Here is a 23,842-nt window from a genome sequence, read left to right as displayed (position 1 = left end):
AGACAGACACACACAGACAGACAGACACACACAGACAGACAGACACAGACAGACACACACAGACAGACACACACAGACAGACACACGTGTGAATCTATGGGGTGAATTTGTATTTGCAGATACATTTTATTTTGTTCAAAAAGCACACAACTTATAGGCAGTCAGTCAACGTGGTGTTTTATAAATTCCTACTTTAGAAATAAAACCAGTCTGACTCCAGACTAAAACACAGATTCTGAACAAGGTCTCATACCTAACACACATTGCCTGACCTAAAATGTCACCTCTTCTTTACACTGATAAAACCTTTAGTTCTCTCAAGTTAGTGACTTGAAAGGAATTCAAGTATTTACATATACATATTAACCAATTAAAACATACTAACCGATTAAAGATTTAACAGCATCTTAAGTTTGTTTAATACATCATCATCAGTGGTGTGACCCTTTGATCTTTCACTTATAAATTCTGTGTCTGATACTACCTCTCTCACTAACACCTGAAAGAGTGATGCTTCGAAAGCTTGTGTTTTCAAATAAACCTGTTGGACTATAACCTGGTGTCATGTGATATCTGACCTTGTCCACCCCATTCCAACATCGGCACCTCCACATCTTGGAAACAGGAAGTACCTTCAGGAACGAACTCCAAAGAGCATCTAAAGATGGCTCTATCAATATTGTACTCGAGCGTTTAACTCTCCCCATCAATACCAACAGGATCCACTTATTTCATGCTCTGCTCCAGGTCAGTAACTAGTTTACCTTCAGATACTGCAGACAGCACAGTGCATTAGAAATAAAAAAAGATAAATAGGAAAAGCTCACAAAAACAGTCAAGAGCTATGGATTAACTGAGCCACCGGTCCCCTGACAGCCCAGCAGCTCACAGCAAGTTACAGGTCCTTTCAAACACACTGTCAAAGAGATAGGGTGGACCAGGGGTCTCTGAGAACTCTGACAGCCTGGAATTCAATGAGTGAGAATAGGAGATAGCCTAGCACAATGTTAAAGGGAAAGGTCACTTCGCTGAGGCATCCTGCAGCTACAGGGATTTATTAATCAAATAATCCAACAATGCAAAAGTATCAACAATTACAAAGACTATTGCAGCAGACTCCACAGTGGCTAATTCTCCACTGTATCGCAGTGCTGTGGAAGGGTCGGGGGTAGAAAAGACTCAGCAGTGAGTGATTCTCCATTGTATTCCAGTGCCGAGAGATGCACTGACCGCATGCTGAGCTCTCTGGGGCCGTTGGGGACTCTCATGCACCCATTTCACCACAGTTTGCCCAAATGAGTGAACAGTTTAGCAGTAACACTGCCTTATTTTTCATGCTGAAGACCACGCTATTGGCTGTCCTTTCAAAACCTCTTCCAGCTCAGAGCATAAGGTACAGCTTTTAGCCACTGCAGAATGTCTCTGCCACCGGGCAGTAACTGAGAGCATAGGGCAAGGATGCAGGGGACATTGACCCTTGTTTCTGCTCCTCTGCCAGACTATGGACCTCACACCCTAAATCCACCGTCTCCCTGTCCAAACCCAAACAGAAAACCAAGGCTCAGAAAGGGGAGAGGTGTGAACCCTCTCTCTCAAATCCTCCAAGGTCCCCTCCCCCCACCACATGAAAATGATAAACCCCTATCGACTGACCCTCCAGAACATCTTTCCCTGCCATCCCCTGAACACACCCCATGGGAACAAACAGGGTAACAGGGATGTTTGCCTGACCCACAATGCCAGCCCCAGGAGACATGCCTCCATCACTTCAGCCCCAAAGCCTGTCTGGGGGTGCAGTGCCCCCGAGGGAAAGTGGCGGAGGGTTGTGGCACCAGCACAATGGGGGACATCGGGAGTCATTAGCCAGAGACAGAATGGCCTCCACCGGCTGTGGACGAAGGAATGAATTGGGAGGATAAGCTGTCGCAGCTTGGCAGATTATGCTTTCCAGTGCCCTTGGGGCAGGAGGCTTCTGGATGCTCCTATGCAGTTGTTGCCACTCTCTTCCTACCTGCTTCAAGTGCTTCTTCAGCTCGGTAGCTGCTGGTTCAGGCATTGCGGGCAAGACCTCTGCGTTCGTAGGTGCAATCACCTGCCAAAGAGACACAAACAGCTCAGAGGATAAAAGTCACAATGTGAAGGTTGTCACGTGGAGAAGAATTGGTCAGATCTTCATACATAGTTACTTCTCCTGCAATGTAATAAACTGACCAGAGATCTATTACAGAATTCAGCCCATCCTGTCTGCCTCAGCTCTGAGTGAGCCATCCCCAATAACCCTACACATGGCTCTGATTTAAATAACCATCCATTGCTGCCTGGAATGACACAATTGAGCCTGCCTCCACCACACTGCCAGGCAGGACATTCCATGTATTAATTACATGGAATGCCCTGCCTGGGAGTGTGGTGGAGGCAGGTTCAATCGTGGCATTCCAGGCAGCATTGGATGCCGCCTTTGCTAATTGTTTGCTAAAAGGGGAGGTGATGGCCTAGTAGTATTATCACTAGACTGTTAATCCAGAGACCCAGATAATGTTCTGGGGACCCAGGTTCAAATCTCAGCACAGCAGATGGTGGAATTTCAATTGAATAAAACATCTAGAATTAAGAGTCAAATGATGACTGTGAATCCATTGTCGACTGTTGGAAAAGCCCATTTGGTTCACTAATGTCCTTTAAGGGAAGGAAACTGCCAACCTTACCTAGTCTGGCTTACATGTGACTCCACGCCCACAGCAATGTGGTTGACTCTTAACTGCCCACTGGGCAATTAGGGATAAGCAATAAATGCTGCCTAGCCAGCGACGCCCTCATCCCATGAATGAATTTTTAAAAAAGTTGTTTTAAATTTGTGCCGTCTGGTTTTTGCAACTCTTAGGAGTGGTTCATGTGCTTTACTTAAACTCCTCATAATTTCATACAACTCAATTAAATCTCTAAATAACAACCGAAAGAAGGGTCACTCAACCCAAAACGTGAACTCTGATTTCTCTCCGTAGATACTGCCTGATCTGCTTAGTTTTTCCAGCAATTTTTGTCTTTGTTTTGATGAAATGTCTGCTGCATTTCAATAAACGTTAACCCAATCTATCCAACATTTCAATAAAACAAAGATCTGCCAGGGCTGAAGATCTGAAATAAAAACAGAAATTAACTGAGAAACTCAGTAGGTCTGGTGGCATCTGTGGTGACAAAAGTTAAAAGTTAACACTTCAAGACCAATGATTTCATCAGAAATGATGGCAGTTAGGGAAATGTGGTACCTATGCTAATAACAGGGATTGGTTGGCGTGGCAGTGGGGGTGAGTGTAGTGCAGATAGGTGGAGATAGAGCCTAAGCAAACAGAAATAAACTTAGGAGGGCAAAGAAGGGTCACGAAATATCTTTGGTAAATAGGAGTAAAGAAAACCCCAAGGTATTTTTGCAAGCTTATTAAGAGGGAGAGTATTACCAGGACAAGAATGAGACCTATTAGAGACCAAAGGGGTAAACTGTGCATAAAGCCAGAGGAGAAGTGTTATGTCTAAAATGAATACTTCTCGCCTATATTCACAAAGGAGAAACACAGTGTGGCTGGAGATTTGTGTTGGGATGGTGAGGCTCTGGAACATGTTAAAATGAAATAAGGAGGTGGTATTAGGTATTTTAGTGGGCATACAGATGCATGAATCCCCAGGGCCTGATGAAATGTATGCCAGCTGTTATGAGAGGCAAGGGAGGAGATTGCTGAGGTCCTGGTGAAGATATTTAATACCTGGCTGGCCAAAGGTCAAGTCCAGATGCCTGGAAGATAGCTAATGAGGTTTCTTAGTTTAAAAAGGACAGCAGGCATAGACCAGGTAATTGCAGACCAGTGAGTCTGATGTCAAAAGTAGGGAAATTATTGGAACGAATTCTGACGGACAGGATTTATCAACAAAATTAATGACCGGCATGGACACAATGGCAATGGTACAGTCACAGTCCAGGGGTAGATAAGAGGTGGTATCGGAGAGCTGATCCTCAACTTCTACAATATAGAGATCAGTACACCAGACAACAGCAGTACCACCCTTATCTCAGGGATGCTGCAATGCTCCAGTGAAGCGCATCTCAAGGTAGAAGAACAGCATTTCATTTTCCGCTTGGGGACCCTGCAACCTGTAGAACTCCATGTCCAGTTCAATAATTTTAGGGTCTGAATGCCACCTTCCATGTCCTTTACCTACCCCCACATTCCAGGCCCTGCCATGACAGCCCAACCCATTTTCTCCCACTCATTGTCCCCCTATATCACCCTCTGACAAAGCAGAACCCATCAGAAAATCCATAATAATGCAGTGCTGACTGTCAAACCTGCTGCCGAACCATAGAAGTGTACTGCCAGGTATGTAAAGTCTTTGGAACGTGGTGAAATTGTGATTTGGATACATGTGAATTGCTGAGTTAAACGTGGCTTCTCAGCCAACTGTGGCTTTGTTTGGGGCAAGACACAGAGGAATAAACTGTGAACTGAACAGCAATAGTGGGAGCAATCTGTAATCACACAACTTAAAGAAATTAAAACCAGCAAGGAGCAACCACATTGCTGGACATGTACTGTAGGCCCCTTAACTGTCCGAGAGAAACAGATGAGCAAATATGTAGTCTAATTTCAGGGAAGTGTAGATCGTGATACAACTTCCGCAACATTAACAGGAATAGTCAGTGTAAAAGGTTTGGATGGAATGGAATTCCTAAAGGGCATCCAGGGCAGTTTTTTTTAAAGCTAGTATGTAGGAGGCCCTACAAGAAATATTTTAGAAGAGGAAAGAGATGGGCCTGAATTCAAAGTTCGCAACTGGGGGAAGGCTGATTTTAATAAGATCAGATATGATTTGGCCAGAGACTTCCAGGTAAATCTGTCTCAGAACAGCGACATGCATTCAAGAAGGAAATATGGAGAGTACAGGGCCAACATGTTCCAATAACGAAAATGGGTAGGACCAGCAAATCCTGTAGACCATAGATATCAAGGGATATACAGCATTGGATTTTGGGAAAAATGGCAATTTATGGTAGATACCAAAGGCTCAGAACAGGAGAAATCCTAGAGGACTATAGAATGCACAAGAGGGAACTTGAGAGAGATTAGGAGAGTGAAAAGGGTATATGAAAGAATATTGGCAAGTAAAATAAATAAAAATTCAAGTAGTTTTGCAGGTGCAATAAAGGCAAAAGGATAACAACAGAACAAGTAGGGCTCATTAATGATCGCAGTGGTAATTTGCAAATGGAGATAGAAGATATCCATAAGGTTTTTAATTTATACTTTGGGTCAGTGCTCACACGAGAAGGGATTATATGGGTATAGAAATCAAGGACAAGGTCTGTGATACAATTAAAAAATTAGCATACACAAAGAAGTTGTTCTGAGTGATCTGGCAGTCTTAAAAAGTATACAAAATCTCCAGGGACAGGTTAAGTATTTCCCAATTTGTTTAGTGAGGAAAGGAAGGAAACAGCAGGGGCACTTGCAATTCTTCTCTGGCCACAAGAGAGATGCCAGAGGACAGCCAATGAGGTACGAGTATTTAAAAATGGAGCAATGGATAAACCAGGAAAGTACAGGCCAGTCAGTCTAACCTCAGTGATGGGGAAATTATTGGAAGCAATTGAGGGACAGAATTTATCAGCATTTGGAGAGGCAGAGATTCATCAAGGACAGTTAGTATGGTTTTTTTTTAAGGGGAGGTCGTGTCTTACCAACTTAAGAGTCATATAGCACAAGGAAACAAGACAAAACAAGATCCTTTGGTCCAACTCATCCGTGCCGACCAGACATCCCAATCTGACTTAGCCCCATTTGCCAGCATTTGGCCCATATCCCTCTAAACCCTTCCTTTTCAAATATCCATCCAGATGCCTTTTACATGTTGTAATTGTACCAGCCTCCACTACTTCTTCTGGCAGTTCATTCCATACACACACCACCCTCTGTGAGAAAAAGTTACCGCTCAGGTCCTTCATAAATATTTTCCCTCTCACCTTAAACTTATGCCCTCCAGTTTTGGACTCCCCTACCCTGGAAAAAGACCTTGACCATTCACCTCATCTCTGCCCCTCATGATTTTCTAAACCTGCATAATGTCACCCCTCAGTCTCCAATACTCCAGGGAAGAAAACCTCATCCTATTCAGCCTCTCCTCTAACTCAAAGCCTCCAGTCCTGGCAACATCCTTGTAAATCTTTTCTGTACTTTCAACATCCTTCCTATACAAGGTTGACTAGAATTACACACAGTATTCTAAAAGCAGCCTCACCAAAGTACAGCTGCAAATGGTATCCCAACTCTCATACTTAATGCACTGACCAATGAAGGCAAACGTGTCAAACCCTTAACTCTATCGCTCACTCCACAGAAGGTGTCTGATCTGTTCTTCCCCAGCACTTTATTTTGCGATATGTAGATCTTAAATGTCATATGCTCCTTCCTTTTTACAGATGTTGACTGATCAGCTGCATATTTCTTGGATCACTATTCCTACTTTTGACAGTTTGCTGTGTTACTTTGTATAAATAACTGAAGTTGCTTACTTTAACTGTACTGAGCACAGCACCCTCTGGGACACAGCAACAGCAGTAATGCTGCCTTGGTGATGGAGCAATGAAGTTGTTAATACAGATGGTAAATAATTGAGACCCTAGGAGTGGCACTCCATGACTTTAGTCATCCCAACCTGAAAAAGACTCATTGATCCCACTCTGGCTTCTATGTGTTAACTAATCCTCAGTCTGTGCTATTACCCCCAATACCATCAGCTCCTAACTTCTGCAATCAACGTTCACTTGGCACTTTATTGACTGCCTTCTGGAAATCCAAAAACACCACACCTACTATTTCCTCTTTATCAACTCTGCTTGTTATATATTCAAAAAACTCTAGCAAACTTGTCAAACATGTTTTCCTTTTCATAAAAGGATGTTGACTGTTTGAATGCATAAAGCTTTCTAAATGTCCTATTTCTTCCTTAATAATGGATTAAACTATTTTTCCAGGAACAGAGGTTAGTCTAACATGTCTATCATTTCCTACATCTGTCTCTCTCCTTCCTTAAACTGGGGCATCACACTGACAGATTTCCAATGTGATGGAACCTTCTTAGAATCCAGTGAATCCCAAAATATTTTGATTGATGCCTTCACCTGTCTCTGCAACTGCTTCCTTTAAAACTTTTAGACGTAGGTCCTCAAGTCCTGGCAACTTGCCTGGGGCAGCATGGCAGCTCAGTGGTTGACACTGTTGCCTCACAGCGTCAGGGACCCAGGTTCAATTCCACCGTCGGGCGACTGTCTGTGTGGAGTTTGCACATTCTCCCTGTGTGTGCGTGGGTTTCCTCCAGTTTCCTCCCACAGTCCAAAGTTGCAGGTTAGGTGGATTGTCCATGCTAAATTGCCCTTAGTGTCCAGGGATGTGTAATTTCGGTGTGTCAGCCATGGGAAATGTCGGGTGACAGAGATAGGGTAGGGGGTGAGTCTGGGTGGGATGCTCTTCAGAGTCAGTGTGGACTTGTTGGGCCGAACGGCCTGTTATCACACTGTGAGGATTCTACTCTATTCTATGAACTTGTCTGCCGACAGAAACAAAAACAGAAACAGCAGGTTTGGCAGCACCCATGGAAAGGAAGCAGAGCCACACTTTAGGTCCAGTGAGCCTCCCTCAGAACAGAACTCAGAGAGTTATGAATGAATGATTTCCTGACACACACATTTGTGGAGATGCAGTGAAAAGTGTTCTGTCGCCACAATCCAGTGCCATTGAGGTACAAAAGAATAAAAAGTAGTACTTAAAATACATCTTCGGGGTCCCAAACACAGCTACAGGAGTTCAGCAATGTCTACGCTCTGAGCCTACCGCAGCCAGGAGCCCCTGCTCCAGGCACCGACACAGCCATAGTTGCTCACCCACCGCTGCTGAAAGAGTCCACGCTCTGTGCCTATCCCAGCCAGAGACCCCGCTCTGCCTTTGCTGCAGCTGATACCTCACCACTATTCCAGGAGTCGGGCCAACGAGCCAGGATTCACTGCCAACACCGCTACAGCCATTCCAGTGGGTCCCAGCTCTCTTGATGGTTTCTCACTCTCCCTCTCTCCCATGACAGACAGACCTCGCTCCTGGTGCTTGCTTCGGCCTGGCTCCTGGTCTGTTGCCTCCAATTATCACCTGCTTACCTGATATATTTGAGATGATTATAGTTTCTTCCACTGTGGAGACCAGTGCAAAATATTGGTTTAAATTATCTGCCATTCCCCTGCTTTCTCATCAATTCCCCAGTCCCGTCCTCCATGAATCCCATACTCATTTCAGCTCTTTTTTTAAATATCCTGTAGAAACTCTTGCTGCTAGTTTTTATATATATTGCAAACTTATTTTCATAAACAATTTTATCCCTTTTCATTAACTTTTGAGTCATCTGCTGCTGGCTCCTAAAAGAATTTCCAACCTTCTGGCCTACTATTAGTTTTTGCCACTTTGTTTGCCTTAGTTTTTGATTGGAAACTCTCCTTTACCACCTTTGTTAACCACGGGTAGTTTCTCCTTGTCGGCAAATCCTTCTTTTTGACTTGAATAAATTTTTGCTGAGTGTTATAAATTATTCATTTAAATGTCTGTCACTGCTCATCTACAGACTGGACTCTCAGTCTATTGCCTCAGCCCACTTTAGACAATCCTTTCTTCATACCTCCGTCATTGTCCTTATAACCAGGTTGGTACACCAAGACAATGCTTTTAGTGTTGTCTACTTCAATGTCAGCCAGGCTTTTGATAAGGTCCCACATGGGAGATTGGTAGCAAAGCCAAGAGCACATGGGATCCAAGGAAATTTGGCAAATTAAATCCACAATGGCCTGAGTGTCAGAAAGCAGAAAGTATAAGCTAGAGTTGCATAAAACATTGGTTAGGCTGTAGCTAGAGTATTGTGTGCAGGTCTCGAATTCACATTTTAGGAGAGTGCACTGAACAGGGTGCAGAAGAGATTTACCAGCATGCTTCCTGGGCTGGAGAGTTTCAGTAATGAAGAGATTGGACAGATTAGGGGACATGATGGAGATGTATAAAAGTATGAGGTGCATAGAGAGGGGAGACAGGAAGAAACTTTTTGCCTCTAATGGAGGGATCAATGACCAGGAGCCATAGTTACACAGCAAGGGCAGAAGGTTTAGATGGGATGTGAGGAAAAGCTTTTTCATCCAGAGGGTGGTGGGAATCTGGAACTCACTGTTTCTGAGAGAGGTCGAGGGAGGAACCCTCTCAACATTTAAGATATATTTAGACTTGTGAAGCCAAGGCATACAAGGCTATGGGCCACGTGCTGGAAAATGCATTTGAAACAGCTAAGTGATTGTTTTTGACTGGTGTGGATGCAATGGGCCAAAAGGCCTTTTCCTGTGCTGCAGATCTCAATGACTCTAACTGTACAAGAGGAAAATACGCGAGCTGCAACAATGTTCTGAGCATGCATGTTCACACACGCTATCAGTTCCACTAGCTCTTACCTTGTTGGCATCCAGGTCAACCAGCCAGACATCATCGGGCATCTTAAAATCTGTCTTGTAGAGGAGGAAGCTAGCTGGAACACCAATAATGTAAGGGGTTGGAGCAAGCAACAGCTGTAGGACAGAAATACCTGGTGTCAATGATTATTAAGGATACAAACCTCATCCCCCTTAAAAGACGCACGGGATATAAACCGCACCCCCATCAAGATGCACAGGACGTAAATCGCAACCCCATCAAGACGCACAGGACATAAATTGCACCCCATCAAGATACAGGGGCGGCACGGTGGTTCAGTGGTTAGCACTGCCGCCTCACAGTGCCAGGGACCCGGATTCAATTCCACTCTCGGGTGACTGTGTGTGTGGAGTTTGCACATTCTCTCCCTGTCTGTGTGGGTTTCCTCCGGGTGCTCTAGTTTCTTCCCATAGTCCAAAGATGTGCAGGTTAGGTGGACTGGCCATGCTAAATTGTCTACAGTGGCCAGGGATGTGTAGGTTTAGGTAGATTAGCCATGGGAAATGCGGGGTTACAGGAATAGGGTGGGGGGAGGTTGCGTTTGGTTGGGATGCTCCTCACAGCACAGTGTGGACTTGATGGTCTGAATCGCCTGCTTCCACACGGTAGGGATTCTGGGATTCTATGATAATACACACGGATAGAAACCACCACACCCCCATCGGGATATAACCTGGCTCACGAAGGCCCTGTAATTAATCTGCAGCCCCATCTTTTCAGTATATATTCCTTATGTGCTACACTTATCTATAGACTGGAGGAGTGAGAGAGATCACTCCCAAGTGGATCAATTGCTGATCACCACCTTTACAATTTGATGCTGGACAACATTATCGAGTTATGCTGCCATCTGTTTAGGACCCAGTAACCTTTCTCTGTCAAGCATAAAATAGGCAGCTCATAGTGTCTGTCACGTCCAATGCCTCAGTTGATGCAAATGATTGATTTGCTTTCACTGCCCTCTCTACCTGTTCTGCCGAGGCCATGCAGGTGGGAAGCAAAGGGATCACTGGGAACATGTATTCCAGCGGATAAATCATTGCAACAAATGCCATTACACTCATGGAGAGCGCATTGTAGTCACGCGACTGCAGCACCACCTGGAAGGAAACAGATGATATTTAAGTTGAGGCAGATGAATGAAGGACATGCATTTGTATATACGGAACAGTGATGTCATTATCAACACAACGACGTGTTCAAGAACGGGACATGACAGACAAAAGTTAATATTCCAAAGTATAGTTTCATCAGGCAGGGTGCAAAACAGAAGATGATGTCACTCTATTAGTTCAGGAATTGGTTACTGTACTGAGGAGGTTTGATACCTTGGAAGGCTCAAGTAAGACTTTGTGGGTAGAATTTGGGAGTAAAAAGGAGGCAGTGACTTTACTGGAGTGCATTCTAGGCCCCCAAACAAACAGTCAGCAGGCAATTGATGAGCAGATATGTAGACAATGCACTAAGGTGCATAAAAGTAATAATTGTTATGTTAGGGGTTCTCAACTGCCTTAACATTAATTGGGAAAGTCACTGTGTAAAGGGTTTACAGGGGGCAAATTTCTTTAAATATATAATTTTTTATGTTAACATGTAGATGCTCCTACAAGGGGCAGTACAGTGCTGGGCCCAATTCTGGGGAATGAAACCAGACAGGTGATCATGATGACAGTGGGGGAGCATTTTAGTGATTGTGATCACAACACTATGTTTAAGTTTCTTATGGAAAAGATAAAAGATGTGCTGCAAAAATAAAAGGTTTTGGATTGCAGTAAGGCAGATTTTATTAAAATAAAACAAGATCTGGTCAAAATAGACTGGGAACAGCTATTTGAAGGTAAATCTACAGCAGAACAGTGGGAGGCATTCATAACGGTACCGGGGGTCAGTACAAGTCCGATAGGCTGCCTTTCGGGTGAAAAGTTGGGGTGACAAACCAGGGATCTATGGATTTCTAGGAATATTCAGGACAGAATAAAAGGAACGAGACAGGAGTACAACAGGTCCAAAAGGATCAAATCAATAGAGGCCTTATCGGAGTTAAAGCAATTAGGAGAGCAAAGACAGGGAATGAGAAAACACTGGCAGGCAAGACTAGGGAGAATCCCAAGATAGTCTACAAGCATATCAAGAAGAAGATAACCAGAGAAGTAGGGCCTATTCAGGGACAATGTGCGTGTGAAGCAGGACGACATTGGGTAAAGTGTTAAATGAGTACCTCACATCTGTCTTCACTCGGGAAGAGGATGCAAGTACAGAAGTCATGAATAAGGACTGTGAAGACCTTAAGAGTCTGGTTTAATGGTAAGGCCCTGTGGAGTGTTGCTGAACAAACAGACCTTGGAGAAGAGGTTCATAGATCTTTGAAAGCTCATCCAAAGCACTGTTGCTTGTGTCGAAACTGGCACCAGGTACTCAGTTACTATTGTATTATCAATCAGCTCATGGGGTAAGAGGGAGTTATTCATCAAACAATGTCATGGTTTTGAACTGCTTATCTTCAGGATCAATTCTCTCAAGGTCATTACTCTGGTCATGGTTTAGAGTGAAGTCACGCGTAGGTTACTACTCTTGTAGCAGTTCGGTATAAAGTTGTGCTATAGGTCACAGCTCCAGTCACAGTTCAGGGTGAAGTCCCAGCCCTGTTGTTGTACAGGCGAGCTGTTGAGCAAGTGGTGCTGTGCCTCACCTTATGTTCCAGCAGGATACAGCTGAGCACCTGGAGACAGGGCTCCACGCCAAGCAGCTCCAAGGGCAGATGGAGTGGAAAATCCACCAAGCTGAAGCGGGCCACGTCTGGCAAAGCAAAGGTAAGTGCTGGCTGAAGATCTCGGGGCAATATCTCCACATCCACTCGCTTCTGGCCAGGCACAGGCACAGGGGAGTGTAGCAGCCTGTAGATCCAAGACTCGATCTCTTTCACATCGTGCAGGATGACACTGGACTTCTCCTCGACTGTCAGGGAGCCTGTGAACAACCTCCACATAGTGTCTCTAAAAACAGAGAAAAGAACCATCCTGTTACCTGGTGGCACGCTGACATGGGGCAGAGCAAAGCCTCAAAGATAACAACCCTGTCCATCAGCATAACAGCAGCCTAGCCACCATCTACAAGTCTGGAGAGTGATGGAAGACTTGCCAGGATGGGTGCAGCTCCAACAAAATAAAAAGCTTGACACCATTCAGAACAAAGCAGCCAACTTGATTGGCACCACAGCCACAAATATCTGCTCCCTCCACAGCAGACATTCAGTAGCAGCACTGGGTACTATCTACAAGATGCACTTCATAAATTCACCAAAGATCCTTAGACAACTTCTTCCAAACCTACAACCTCTTCAATCAAGGAGGACAAGGGCAACAGACACATGGGAACACTACCCTCTGCAAGTTCCCCTCCCAGCCACTCGCCATCCTGATGTGGAAATATATCACCGTTTCTTCACTGCGTTGGGTAAAAATCATGGAATGCCCTCCCTAAAAGCATTGTGGGTCAATCTATACCCAGGACTACAGTGGTTCAAGGCAGCAGCTCACGATTACATTCTCAAAGACAACCAGGGATGGGCAATGCATGCTGGTCCAGTCGTCATATTCACAGTTAATGAATGAATTATATAAAGTCAGTTGATGTTTACTTTTCACTACAATAAAACCCTTTACAGAGTGGACAAGGCTGCCCAACACCCAGGATGAGGCAGGGATTAGACTAGGTGGCTTCAAGAAAGGGAGAGCGAGGGGGATTGGCGCAGAGAGGAGGATCAGAGGGGTGAACACAGTGGGTTGTAGAGAGCGCAATGCAGGCAAATAGAACTAGTTTAGTTTGGGAAACTTGGTCAACATGAATGATTTGGACCAAAGGGTCTGTTTCCATGCTGTATGACTCAGTGACTCTACGAGTGAGGGGGTGGGACACAGTGGGGTATAGAGGGGGCAAATGAGGGAGATTAGACACTGTAGGGTATAGAGAGTGAGTGAGGGGGATTGGACACTGTGGGGTATAGAGGGGGTGAGTGAAGTGGGTTCAGACACTGTGGGGTATAGAGGGGGTGAGTGAAGTGGGTTCAGACACAGTGGGGTATAGAGAGTGCAAGTTAGGTGGGTCAGAGACAATGTGGTTATAGAAAGGACGAATGAGGGGAACCTACAGTTGGTGTGTAAAGAGGACGAATGGGGATGTTCAGACACAGTGGGGTGTAGAGAGCGTGAGTGAGGGGGTTTTCGAACACAGCGGTAGAGAAGGGAGGGTGAAATGGTTGGAACGACAAGGTGACAGATACACAAAGGGCATTGAGCAAGTTCCAGTTAAGGAGCTGGTTGCTAATCTCTCTTGATCCATCAGCTGCTGCCTGAGTCAGTGATCCCCACTTCGATCTTGTCATTCACTCTACCCTATGTACAGGAAATGAAATCTCACATCATTCAATTAGACTGAATCTTTACAGATCCATATTAACCTCTCAGCAAACACACTGAATAGAAAAATCACTGCAGCCTTTTATAATCTATAAATGAGAGCAGGACATTCATTTCAAAAACTGAACACAACGTCGCTCTCATTTTTCTGAATTCATTCACAGAATGAGGGTGGCACTGACTAGGCTAACATTTATTGTTCTTTCCTAATTGCCCAGAGGGCAGTTAAGAGTCAACCACCTTTCTGTGGGTCTGGAGTCACATAGTTCAGACTAGGTAAGGATGGCAATTTCCTTCCCTAAAAGGACATTAGTGAACCAGATGGGTTTTTTCTGACAATCGACAATGGATTTACAGTCATCAGTAGACGCTTAATTTCAGATGTTTTTCATTCTTGAATTCAAATTCCACCATCTACAATGGCATGATTTGAACCCAGGTCCCCAGAACATTTCCTGGGTCTCTGGATTAACAGTCCAGCCATAATACCAATAGGCCATGGCCTCCCCTAAATTATCCCAAAGATCATCTGTTCAATTACTTTGAAGAATACAGAAGCTGTGGTCTAGTGGTAATCTCACTGGCCTAGTAATCCAAAGCCCTAGGCAAAAGTTCTAGGGACACTGTTTCAAATCCCATCATGGCAGATGGTGAAGTCTGAATTCAATAAAGAAAAAAGAACTATAAGACAGTCTAATGACCATTGAACCACATTCCCACTTAACCCCAATAAGCTTGGATTTTCTGGTTCATCTATCCACCACTGCCTTAAAATATATTTAATGACCCCATCTCCACCGCTTTCTGGAGAAGACAGCTCCAATGTGTCACCAACATCTTAGAGGCAAAAGCATATTTTTAAACTATATCGCCATTCCTCCAGGGTCACTGGGTCAAAAGCCTGGGATTCCCTAATGGCATCCTGGGTACACTCAGGCCAAATGGACTGCAGCAGTTCAAGGTGTCAAGTGACCACCACCTTCTCAAGGGCAACTTGGGATGGGCAATGCCAGTGATGCTCACATTCCATAAATAAATTTAAAAAGTTAAACAATGGAGTTTATAAAATAGTGGATTTGAAAGCTAGTTTCATTGCTGAAACTGTCACTGTTATACAAAGCTCTGACTCTGTAATGTCCTGTATCACGGGGAAATATCCTCAAAGCCTCTCAGTTCAAGGGTAATCAGGAATGGGTAACAAATGCTAGCCTTGCCAGCAAAGTCCACATCCCATGAAAAGAATTCTCCTTGACTGCTAAAAACTGAAACAACTGCGGATGCTGGAAATCAGAAACAAAAACAGAAATTGCTGGAAAAGCTCAGCAGGTCTGGCAGCATCTTTGGAGTGAAATCAGAGTTAATGTTTTAGGTCCAGTTCTGAGGTGGAGGGGGGTGGGAGGTGGTGTGGTGGTGGTGTCACTGGACCCGAAACATTAACTTGGACTTCTCTCCACGGATCCTGCCAGAGCTGCTGAGCTTTTCCAGACATTTCTGTTTCTGTTTCTCCTTGACTTGGGGTAGGCACGGTCACAGCGTGTGGAAGCAAAATCCTGAATTGACACTAAGGAGACCTCACATTGTGTTTTGCAACACCATTGTACTAAACGAGAGAGATTCAGAACAAACTTAGCAGCTGAAAACAAATGCTGTGGGCCATCAGCTGCTGCAGAATTGTTCTCTATTGCATGTAACCTCAGGCCAACATACAAGCAGCAGCTCCAGACACAATTAAAAATGAATTACCAATCTGTTATAGATTTATAGAGATCCACAGTACAGAAAAAGACCCTTCAGAGCCCATTGTGTTCACTCTGGTCAAACACAACCACCTAACTATTCTAATTCCATTTTCCAGCACTTGGTCCACAGGTTGTATGCCTTGGCATTACAAGTGCACATCTAAATACTTCTTAAATATTGAGGATTTTTCACTCTATCACCCTTACAGGCAAAGAATTCCAGATTCCCACCACTCCCTGTTTGAAAAAGCTTTTCCTCACATCTGTAAACCTTCTGCCCCTTACCTAAAATCTGTACTGTCTGATCATTGATCCCTCCATCAAGGAGAGAGATTTCTTTCTGCCTACCCTATCTATGCCCCTCATAATTTTATATATCTCAATCACGTACCATCTCAGCTTCCTCTGCTCCAAGGAAAACATACGCAGTTTGTCCAATATCTTCATAACTGAAACTCTCCAGTCCAGGAAACATCCCGGTAAATCTCTTTCGCACCCTCTTCAGTGCTGTTACATCTTCCTATAATGTGGATTCCAGAAGTGTACCAGACTAGCTGCATGGCACAACAAATATTTTGTACAGTTCGAGCGTAATATCCCTACTTTTAAACTATGCCTCGACTAATAATGCCGAGCATACTGCAGGCATTCTTAACCACTTTATCCACCTGTCCCCACCTTAAGGGACTGGTGTACACACACACCAAGATCCCTCTGATCCTCAGTGCTTCCCAAGTGCGTCACTATTCGGATTAAATTCCATTTGCCACCAATCAGCCCATTCTACCAGCCTGTCTATATCCTCCTGTAGTCTAAGGCTACCCTCCTCACTATTTCTATCCTATCAATTTTTGTATTGTCTACAAACTTAGTGATTAACCCTCCTACCTTCAAATCTAAATCATTTATATAAATCACAAACAGGAAGGGTGTCAATACTGACCCCTGTGGGAAGTCACTGCGCACAGACTTCCAGTCTGTAAAATAACCCTCAATCATCACCCTGTTTCCTGCCACTCAGCCAATTGTGGATCCAATTTGATAAGTTTCCTTGGTTCCCATCGGCAGTTACCTTTGCACTAAGTCTCCCATGTGGGACCTTATCAAAAATCTTACTGAAGTCCAAGTAGACGATATCAAAAGCATTACACGCCTGGTCACTTCACCGAAAAATTCAATCATGTTGGTCAGACATCTCCTCCCCTTAACAAAACCATGCTGACTGTTTTTGATTAATCCCTGCCTCTCCAAATGCAGATTCATTTTGTCGCTCAGAACTGATTCTCTAGAGGTTTCCTGGTTTATCCCTTCCTCCCCTCGAGAAACAATATCACAATATCTTGTCTTGACCGTCTTTGTGTGCTTGCCTGTTTGTGAAGGAAGGTTCAAGAAGGGGTAGAGTTTAAGCTGTAGAGTTATAAGTTAGCAATCAGTATTTTCTGAATGCTTTACTTGAAGAGAATCTGTTCACAATAAATATGTTCTTGTTAAGTACAGAAATCTGATGAGAGTTTTTCTTTCAAGCCAAGTTCCTCAGTCAGACACATATGAACATACAAACAAGGAACAGAGTAGGCCACTCAGCCTTTCCAGCCTGTTCCACCATTCAACAAGGTCGTGGTTGATCTGATTTAACCTCAGTTCTTCACTCCTGCATATCCCCAATAATTGGTCACCTCCTTGGTAATCGAGAATGTGTCTACTACCCTGTATCCACTACCTTGTGAGGAAAGCAATTCCAAAGACTCTCAACCCTCTGTAGAAAAAGTATCTCATCTGTCTTAAATGGTTGACAATTTTAAACTATGACTGCCAATGATAGATTCTCCCACAAGATAAAACATCCTGGTCAATTCCCTCAGGATCTGCAAAGTTTCAATTAAGTCTCTTAGGTTTCAGTTGACTCAACTCCAGAGAATACAGTCCTCACCTGTCTAGCCTTTACTCATAAGGCAATCCACTCATTCCAGGTGTTAGTCTAATAAGCCTTCTCTGAACTGCTTCCAATGCATTAAATATCCTTCTGTACAAGACTGGTCACCATACTTACACAGTACTCCAGATATGTTCTCACCAATACCCTGTATAACTGGAGCATAACCTCCCTACTCTTGCATTCAATTCCCCTTGTAATAAACCATTAAAAAACAGGGCTCTGTATAGCTGAACCGTGATGACCAGCCACTTGTGTTCCAGTCCTCAAGAGAAAGGCCAGAATTCCACAGGCCACGAGGATTATTTTCTAGACCTGTTCAGGATATTTTAATATTTGATGTAGCTAGAACCACCAAATCTCTATTCTGCCACTGCTTTTCCCCCAATTTAGAAGGGCAACAATTTCCTTCATTATGGATCCAAAGCGGGTGACTTCATGTTTACCTGCACGCAATCTGTTGACCTCAGTTTACCCAATCAGAAGAGCCAGGTATGATCTACTGGTCACAAACCTTTGCCCACTCTACTTGATCAAGTGAAAATGAGAGACTTGTTCAGTCAAACTATAAACAGATTTTTAAAAAAAATAATTTCCAGAGATATGGGCGATGCTAGCAAGGCCAGCATTTGTTGTCCAGAGCAAATTGTTCTTGGTTTGTTTTTAGTAGTTTGCTCAGCCATTTCAGAGGGTAGTTAAAAGTCAACTACGTTGCCTTGGAGTGACCTTTAGACCAGACTAGGTGAAGATGGCAGATTTCGTTCCCTGAAGGATATTAGTTTAGACAATAATCATGGTCACCATCACTAAGACTAGGTTTATTTTCTAAATGCATTAATTGAAATCAATCTCCGTCTCTACCATGGTAGGATCTGACTGCACATCCGAAGAAAACTAGCTAGGGTCTCTGATTACAAATCCAGGTTATTCTTTGTATCTTGCACAAGCTCAAAACAGGCCCCAAGGCTGTCTACCTTAAATTACTCTGGAAGGGTTAAAAGTCTCAAAAGATTCGAACAACAGGAGAAGCTAGTTGTTTCTCATTGTTACCATGCAGCAGCAAACCAGTGGCATTCTCCATTCACAGGATGCTACCATTAAGCCAAATAGCCATTCTGTCGACCACACAAATGAGTAACACGGTCGATGAATTTCAGTTCTGGTGTGGTGCCAGGAACACAGACTGTACACCCAACCACTGGTGCATCACATCAAATTAGCCCCTTTGGCTACTTGTAAGAATACCAACCACAATCAGCCAGACTGTGTAGTCAAAGTCCAATATTCAATGTGATTCTACATTGGGCAGCACTTACCCAACAATCCAGAGGGTGCCAAGAATTATAATTAAGAACATTAGTCACCACTCACTCTTGTTAGAACCTACATATATTCATCCACAGGGCATATACAGGCAAAAAGAATTTGTCCAGGAAGTGTGTCCTTTCAATGAAACAAAGGTTTGTGGATCACTGCTCCCTGATGCATTCCCAATGGTACATCTTGAACAGACTCTACTTGCCATTCTTAAAATTAAATAAAAGCTTTGGGGCAAATTACCCCTGCTGCATTCTCCATGGAAATAACATCTCAACCAATAACATCTAATCACCAAATAATCAGCACCCTATTTCTTATGTGGTTTAATGCCAATTTTCAAGGGGAGAGTCATTCTTGTATCTGTCCTGATGAGTGCAAGACGAAAAGAGTAATTGGCAATGGTCTCATCAATTTCCTTTAAAACTCTCCGTTAGAAATCACGTGGCTCTGGGGATTGATCACTCTTCAGTGTCCTTAGCTTTGTCACACCTGTTATTTTGCCCGTTAATCATTGAATCATCACAGAATCCCTACAGTGTGGAAACAGGCCCTTCGGTCCAACAAGTCCACATCGACCCTTGGAGCATCCCACCCAGACCCATCCCCCTATAACCCACCTAAGTTCCACGTCCCTGAACACTATGGGCAATGGTATGGCCAATCCACCTAGCCTGCACATTTTTGGACTGTGGGAGGAAACCGGAGCACCCGGAGGAAACCCACGCAGACACGGGGAGAAAGTGCAAACTCCACACAGACAGTCGCCCAAGGGTGGAATCAAACCCGGGTCCCTGGCACTGTGAGGCAGCAGTGCTAACGACTGAGCCACCGTGCCACCCTTAAGTTGGGAAAATCTTGATCCCTGATTCAGTGTCAGTGTTTCTGAAACGTGTGGTATGTCAACCGCTTCCTCCACTGTAAATGCTGACACACCGTCATTATTCCACATCACCACTTCTTCATTGTCACTGACAATATCAGTTTTCAAAAGCCAACACTGTCCCTGACCACCATCATTCTCCTATTGAAATTTTAATATTTTCATTGCAAGATGCCTTTCAAAACCCCTTCTCTGTAGCTTTTACACTCTGGTTTCTCAGGTTTTGTAGTTTCTTTTCTTTGCCATTCATAGGATCTGTGTTTTCTTTTAATTTTATGATGTTTCTCAGCTCTCAAATTGTCTCTGGTTGGCTTGTTTTGAAAAAAGTGGAGCTCTAGCGCTTTGGGATGTAAACTAGTTCTGCACTGCACTACATTATTTTTAAATACCTCCTGATCATCTGTCTTTTATCTATTATCAGACCGTCTCCATGTACTGCAGTCTCTGATGCATCCTATTGAAGTCAGTCTGATATGTCCAATCTTAACTGCTGTGTTGCTCCCTTCATTTCAAATAGTTTCTTCAAACTAACCAAATTGTGAATTCAATTTCACTTTATTCTCCAAAATTTATTTCAGGTACTTCTCATCCATGATTATACATGACCTAGGGGGTGGGGGGTGGGGGGCGGGGGTGGGGAAGAGAGGGCGGGGAGGTGCAGGAGGAAGGTGGGGGGTGGGTGGTGGGGAGGTGCAGGAGGACAGACAGGCTTCACTGAGTTATCTGAATACCAAGAGCTTGGCTGAAACCTTTGTGGCCAGTGACTGTCTCACATTAAGTTCCAAACGTATTAAGGAGTCCGTTTCCTATTCTCTGCAAATTGAGAAGCTTATAGAAGAGAATGTTGTGGGGGTGGCGGGGGGGTTTGGTGGTGATGCTACATTAGTTTGCAGATGACATCAAGATTGACCAGGTGGTTAACAGTGAAGACCAATGCTTTAGGATACAGGAGGATATAGATGGGTTGGTTAGATGGCAGATCAGTGACAGGTGGAATTTAATCCTGATTAATGTGAAGTCATGCATTTTGGAAGAAGTAACTAGACAAGGGAGAACTCAATGAATGGCAGGACACTAGGAAGCTCAGAACAACAGACGGGGATCGTGGGATGCTTGTCTGTAGATCCCTGGAAGGAGGACAGATTAGTAGGGAGTTAAAGGTGGTATACAAAATACTTGAGGCACAGAATACAAAACCAGAGAGGTTTTGTTGGAGCTGTACAGAACTTTGGTTAGGCTACAACTGGAGTACTGTGTGCAGTTCTGACCACCATGTTATGGGAGGGATGTGAATGCACTGTAGGAGATTCACCAGGATGTTGCCTGGGATGGAGCATTTCAGCTATGAAGAGAAGCCGGATAACCTAGAGTTGTTTTCTTTATTACAGAGAAGGCCGAGAGGGGACCTGATAGATGTGTATAAGATTATGAGGGGCATGGTCAGGTTGGATGGCAAGCAGGTGTTCCCCTTACATGAAGGGTCAATAACAAGGTGGCCTAATGTTAAATTGATAGACAGGAGGGGATTGAGGAAACAGCAATCTGGATTGCACTGCCTTGGGAGGACACCTCACAAACTTTACAAAGTCCTTGGATGAGCACTTAAAATGTCAAATGTCATAACATGCTAGGCTATGGGCCTGATGCTCAAAAGTGGGGCTAGATTTAATCTTTTGTCAGTGCAAACTAGATGGGCCAAAGGGCTTTTTCTGTACTGCACGATTCTGTGAAAGTAACCCCACTCCACGGCAACATAGAGCAGCAGAATCCAGAGAAACCGCATCCTTGGGAACTATCAATTGTTGATTTTTGAAGTCTAGAAATCTGTTGATCTCTGATCTATTGAACACACACACACACCCCCCCCAACTGAGCCATCTCAACACCCCGGGGCAAAAAATTCCAAAGATTCACCCCTTCCATGTAGGAAATCCCATGAAGGTTAACCTAATGAATGATGAAGACTCAAAACAGGAAGGAAGCAATCAGAAAGGTGAACATATGCTTTGAAATTCACTGAACAGGAGTTGGCAGCAAATGCCCATTATCCCAGCAGCTACCATTGCACTTGACAAAATCTTGAACATGAGGGCTGTTGGCACCAGCTGGAAAGTGAAGCCGATGACAACACGGAGCGGATCGGTGATTGGAAAACAAATTGACAAGATTCATTTGCACTCAAGGCAACAAGAGCTATTCCTGAGCATTCTGCTCTTAAGGAACTGTATTCACAGCAGTTTTAACCAGTGCACCATAAATCAAATAAAAAGGAACATCAGCTCCATGCAATAACGGTTTGGAGCTGGAGGAACACAGCAGGTCAGGCAGCATCAGAGGAACAGGAAAGCTGACGTTTCGGGCCTCTGACTCCAGCATCACCAGTTCTTACTATCTCTCAGCTCCATGCAAAGCAGCTCTCAATAAAATCAGTGCTGAAATGCAGCAGAAGCAATTGTCATAGCACCACGAATAGCGGGACCTCGGAACAACAGGGGCATTTACTGACCCCTCCTTCTGTTCCGCCCTCTGGGAAGAGCAGTATCACCCAAAAGAACAGATACCCCTCCTCCGCCCGGGGAGAGCATCATCTCCCACGAGAACAGACACCGGGAGGGGTGTTGGTACAGCATCACCCATAGGAACAGTCTAAACTCTGGATCCGCTGTAGGATAACGTGAGTTCTGATAGCGCGCCCCCTTGCGTGACACTGTCCCCTTCTACACATGACAGCACCCCACCTCCCCACTCCCTGCCCACACCAGCCGCCTGTCCCCAGAGTCACAGAATATCACAGGCCATTCCCAATCTCACATTACAAGCTTTCACAAGAGAAGACCCAGTCAGTTGTTGGGTGACCTCCATGTAAATACACCATACATTTCTGGTATCCACTTGTAAATGTCTTCTGTACCACCTCCAGCAAGTCTATAACCTTTCTATAATAAGACGCAGAGAATTGTCTTGTGTACCCTAAAAGTGATCTAATTAAGAGTCAAAACAGGTTTAGCACAGCTTCATTCCTATTCCATTCTCTCCCTCTACAAATAAGGCTTTTGCTTTTCAAGCACTGATTGTTCCTACTCATGTCTGGTGTATTTGTACTCTGGGATCCATTTCTGCCTCTGCTACACCTTCACACGTTCTTTCCAGTGATCTCCCAACCCTTTCTACAAAATGTAACTCTTCACATTTATCTGCGTTGAATTTCATTTGCCCATTTTTTGCATGCACTGCAACTTGTTGTATTAACTTCAGTTCAAATTTGATATCATTCACAAAATTGGAAACTGTGTTTTAATAGTAGGACATGCCCAATACTCACCATAGGCCCACCTGTCACAATTGGCCCGGGTCCTTTCAGACCTGCCATCCATTGTCATGGCCTCACATTTTTGTTATGAAGGGAATTCCAGGATTTTAACCCAGTGACAGTGAAGGAATAGCAATATATTTCCACATTCCAAGGTGAGTGGCTTGGAGGGAGCTTGCAGATGGTGTTCCCAAATATCTGCTGCCCTTGTCTTTCGAGATGCAAGTGTTTGTAGGTTTAGAAGGTGCTGCGTAAGAATCTTTGGTAAATTTCTGTGTGCGTGCCATCTTATAGAGAGTACACACTCCTGCTGAGCATCAGTGGTGGAGGCAGTGGACGTTTGTGGATGTAGTGCTGCTTTGTCCTGGATGGTGTCAAGCTTCTTGAGTGTTGTTGGAGCTGCACCCATCCAGGAAGGTGGAGTGCATTCCATCACATTCCTGACTTGTGCCTTGTAGATGGTGGTCAGGCTTTGGGGAGTCAGGAAGGAATTACAAATTGGAGAATTTCCAGCTTGTTCTTGCAGCCACTGTATTTATGTCGCAAAACAACCCTCTTAAGTAACATTGAATCAGAGATAGTAGGAACTGCAGATGCTGGAGAATCCGAGACAACAAGGTGCAGGGCTGGATGAACACAGCAGGCCAAGCAGCAGCATAGGAGCAGAAAGGCTGACGTTTCGGGCCTAGACCCTTCATCAGAAAAG

At 44.2% G+C, this 23,842-nt stretch overlaps 1 protein-coding gene across 1 annotated transcript in view; it reads right to left on the bottom strand.

Annotated features, from left to right (window-relative positions):
• Positions 1-23,842, bottom strand: part of madd (MAP-kinase activating death domain) — a 224,082-nt gene that overhangs the window by 118,952 nt on the left and 81,288 nt on the right. Inside the window, exons 4-7 of the mRNA XM_048607272.1 lie at positions 12,229-12,532; positions 10,508-10,639; positions 9,521-9,634; positions 2,012-2,092 (exon numbers count right to left, since the gene is read on the bottom strand). Of these exons, the coding sequence (XP_048463229.1) occupies positions 2,012-2,092; positions 9,521-9,634; positions 10,508-10,639; positions 12,229-12,532 (631 nt within the window). The remainder of the gene's footprint in view (positions 1-2,011; positions 2,093-9,520; positions 9,635-10,507; positions 10,640-12,228; positions 12,533-23,842) is intronic.

The sequence above is a fragment of the Rhincodon typus genome, chromosome 17, assembly GCF_021869965.1.
Source record: "Rhincodon typus isolate 14 chromosome 17, sRhiTyp1.1, whole genome shotgun sequence".
NCBI classification, from domain to species: Eukaryota; Metazoa; Chordata; class Chondrichthyes; order Orectolobiformes; family Rhincodontidae; genus Rhincodon; species Rhincodon typus.
Note: the sequence above shows the minus strand (reverse complement) of the source record. Positions and strands in the feature narration are given on the sequence as shown.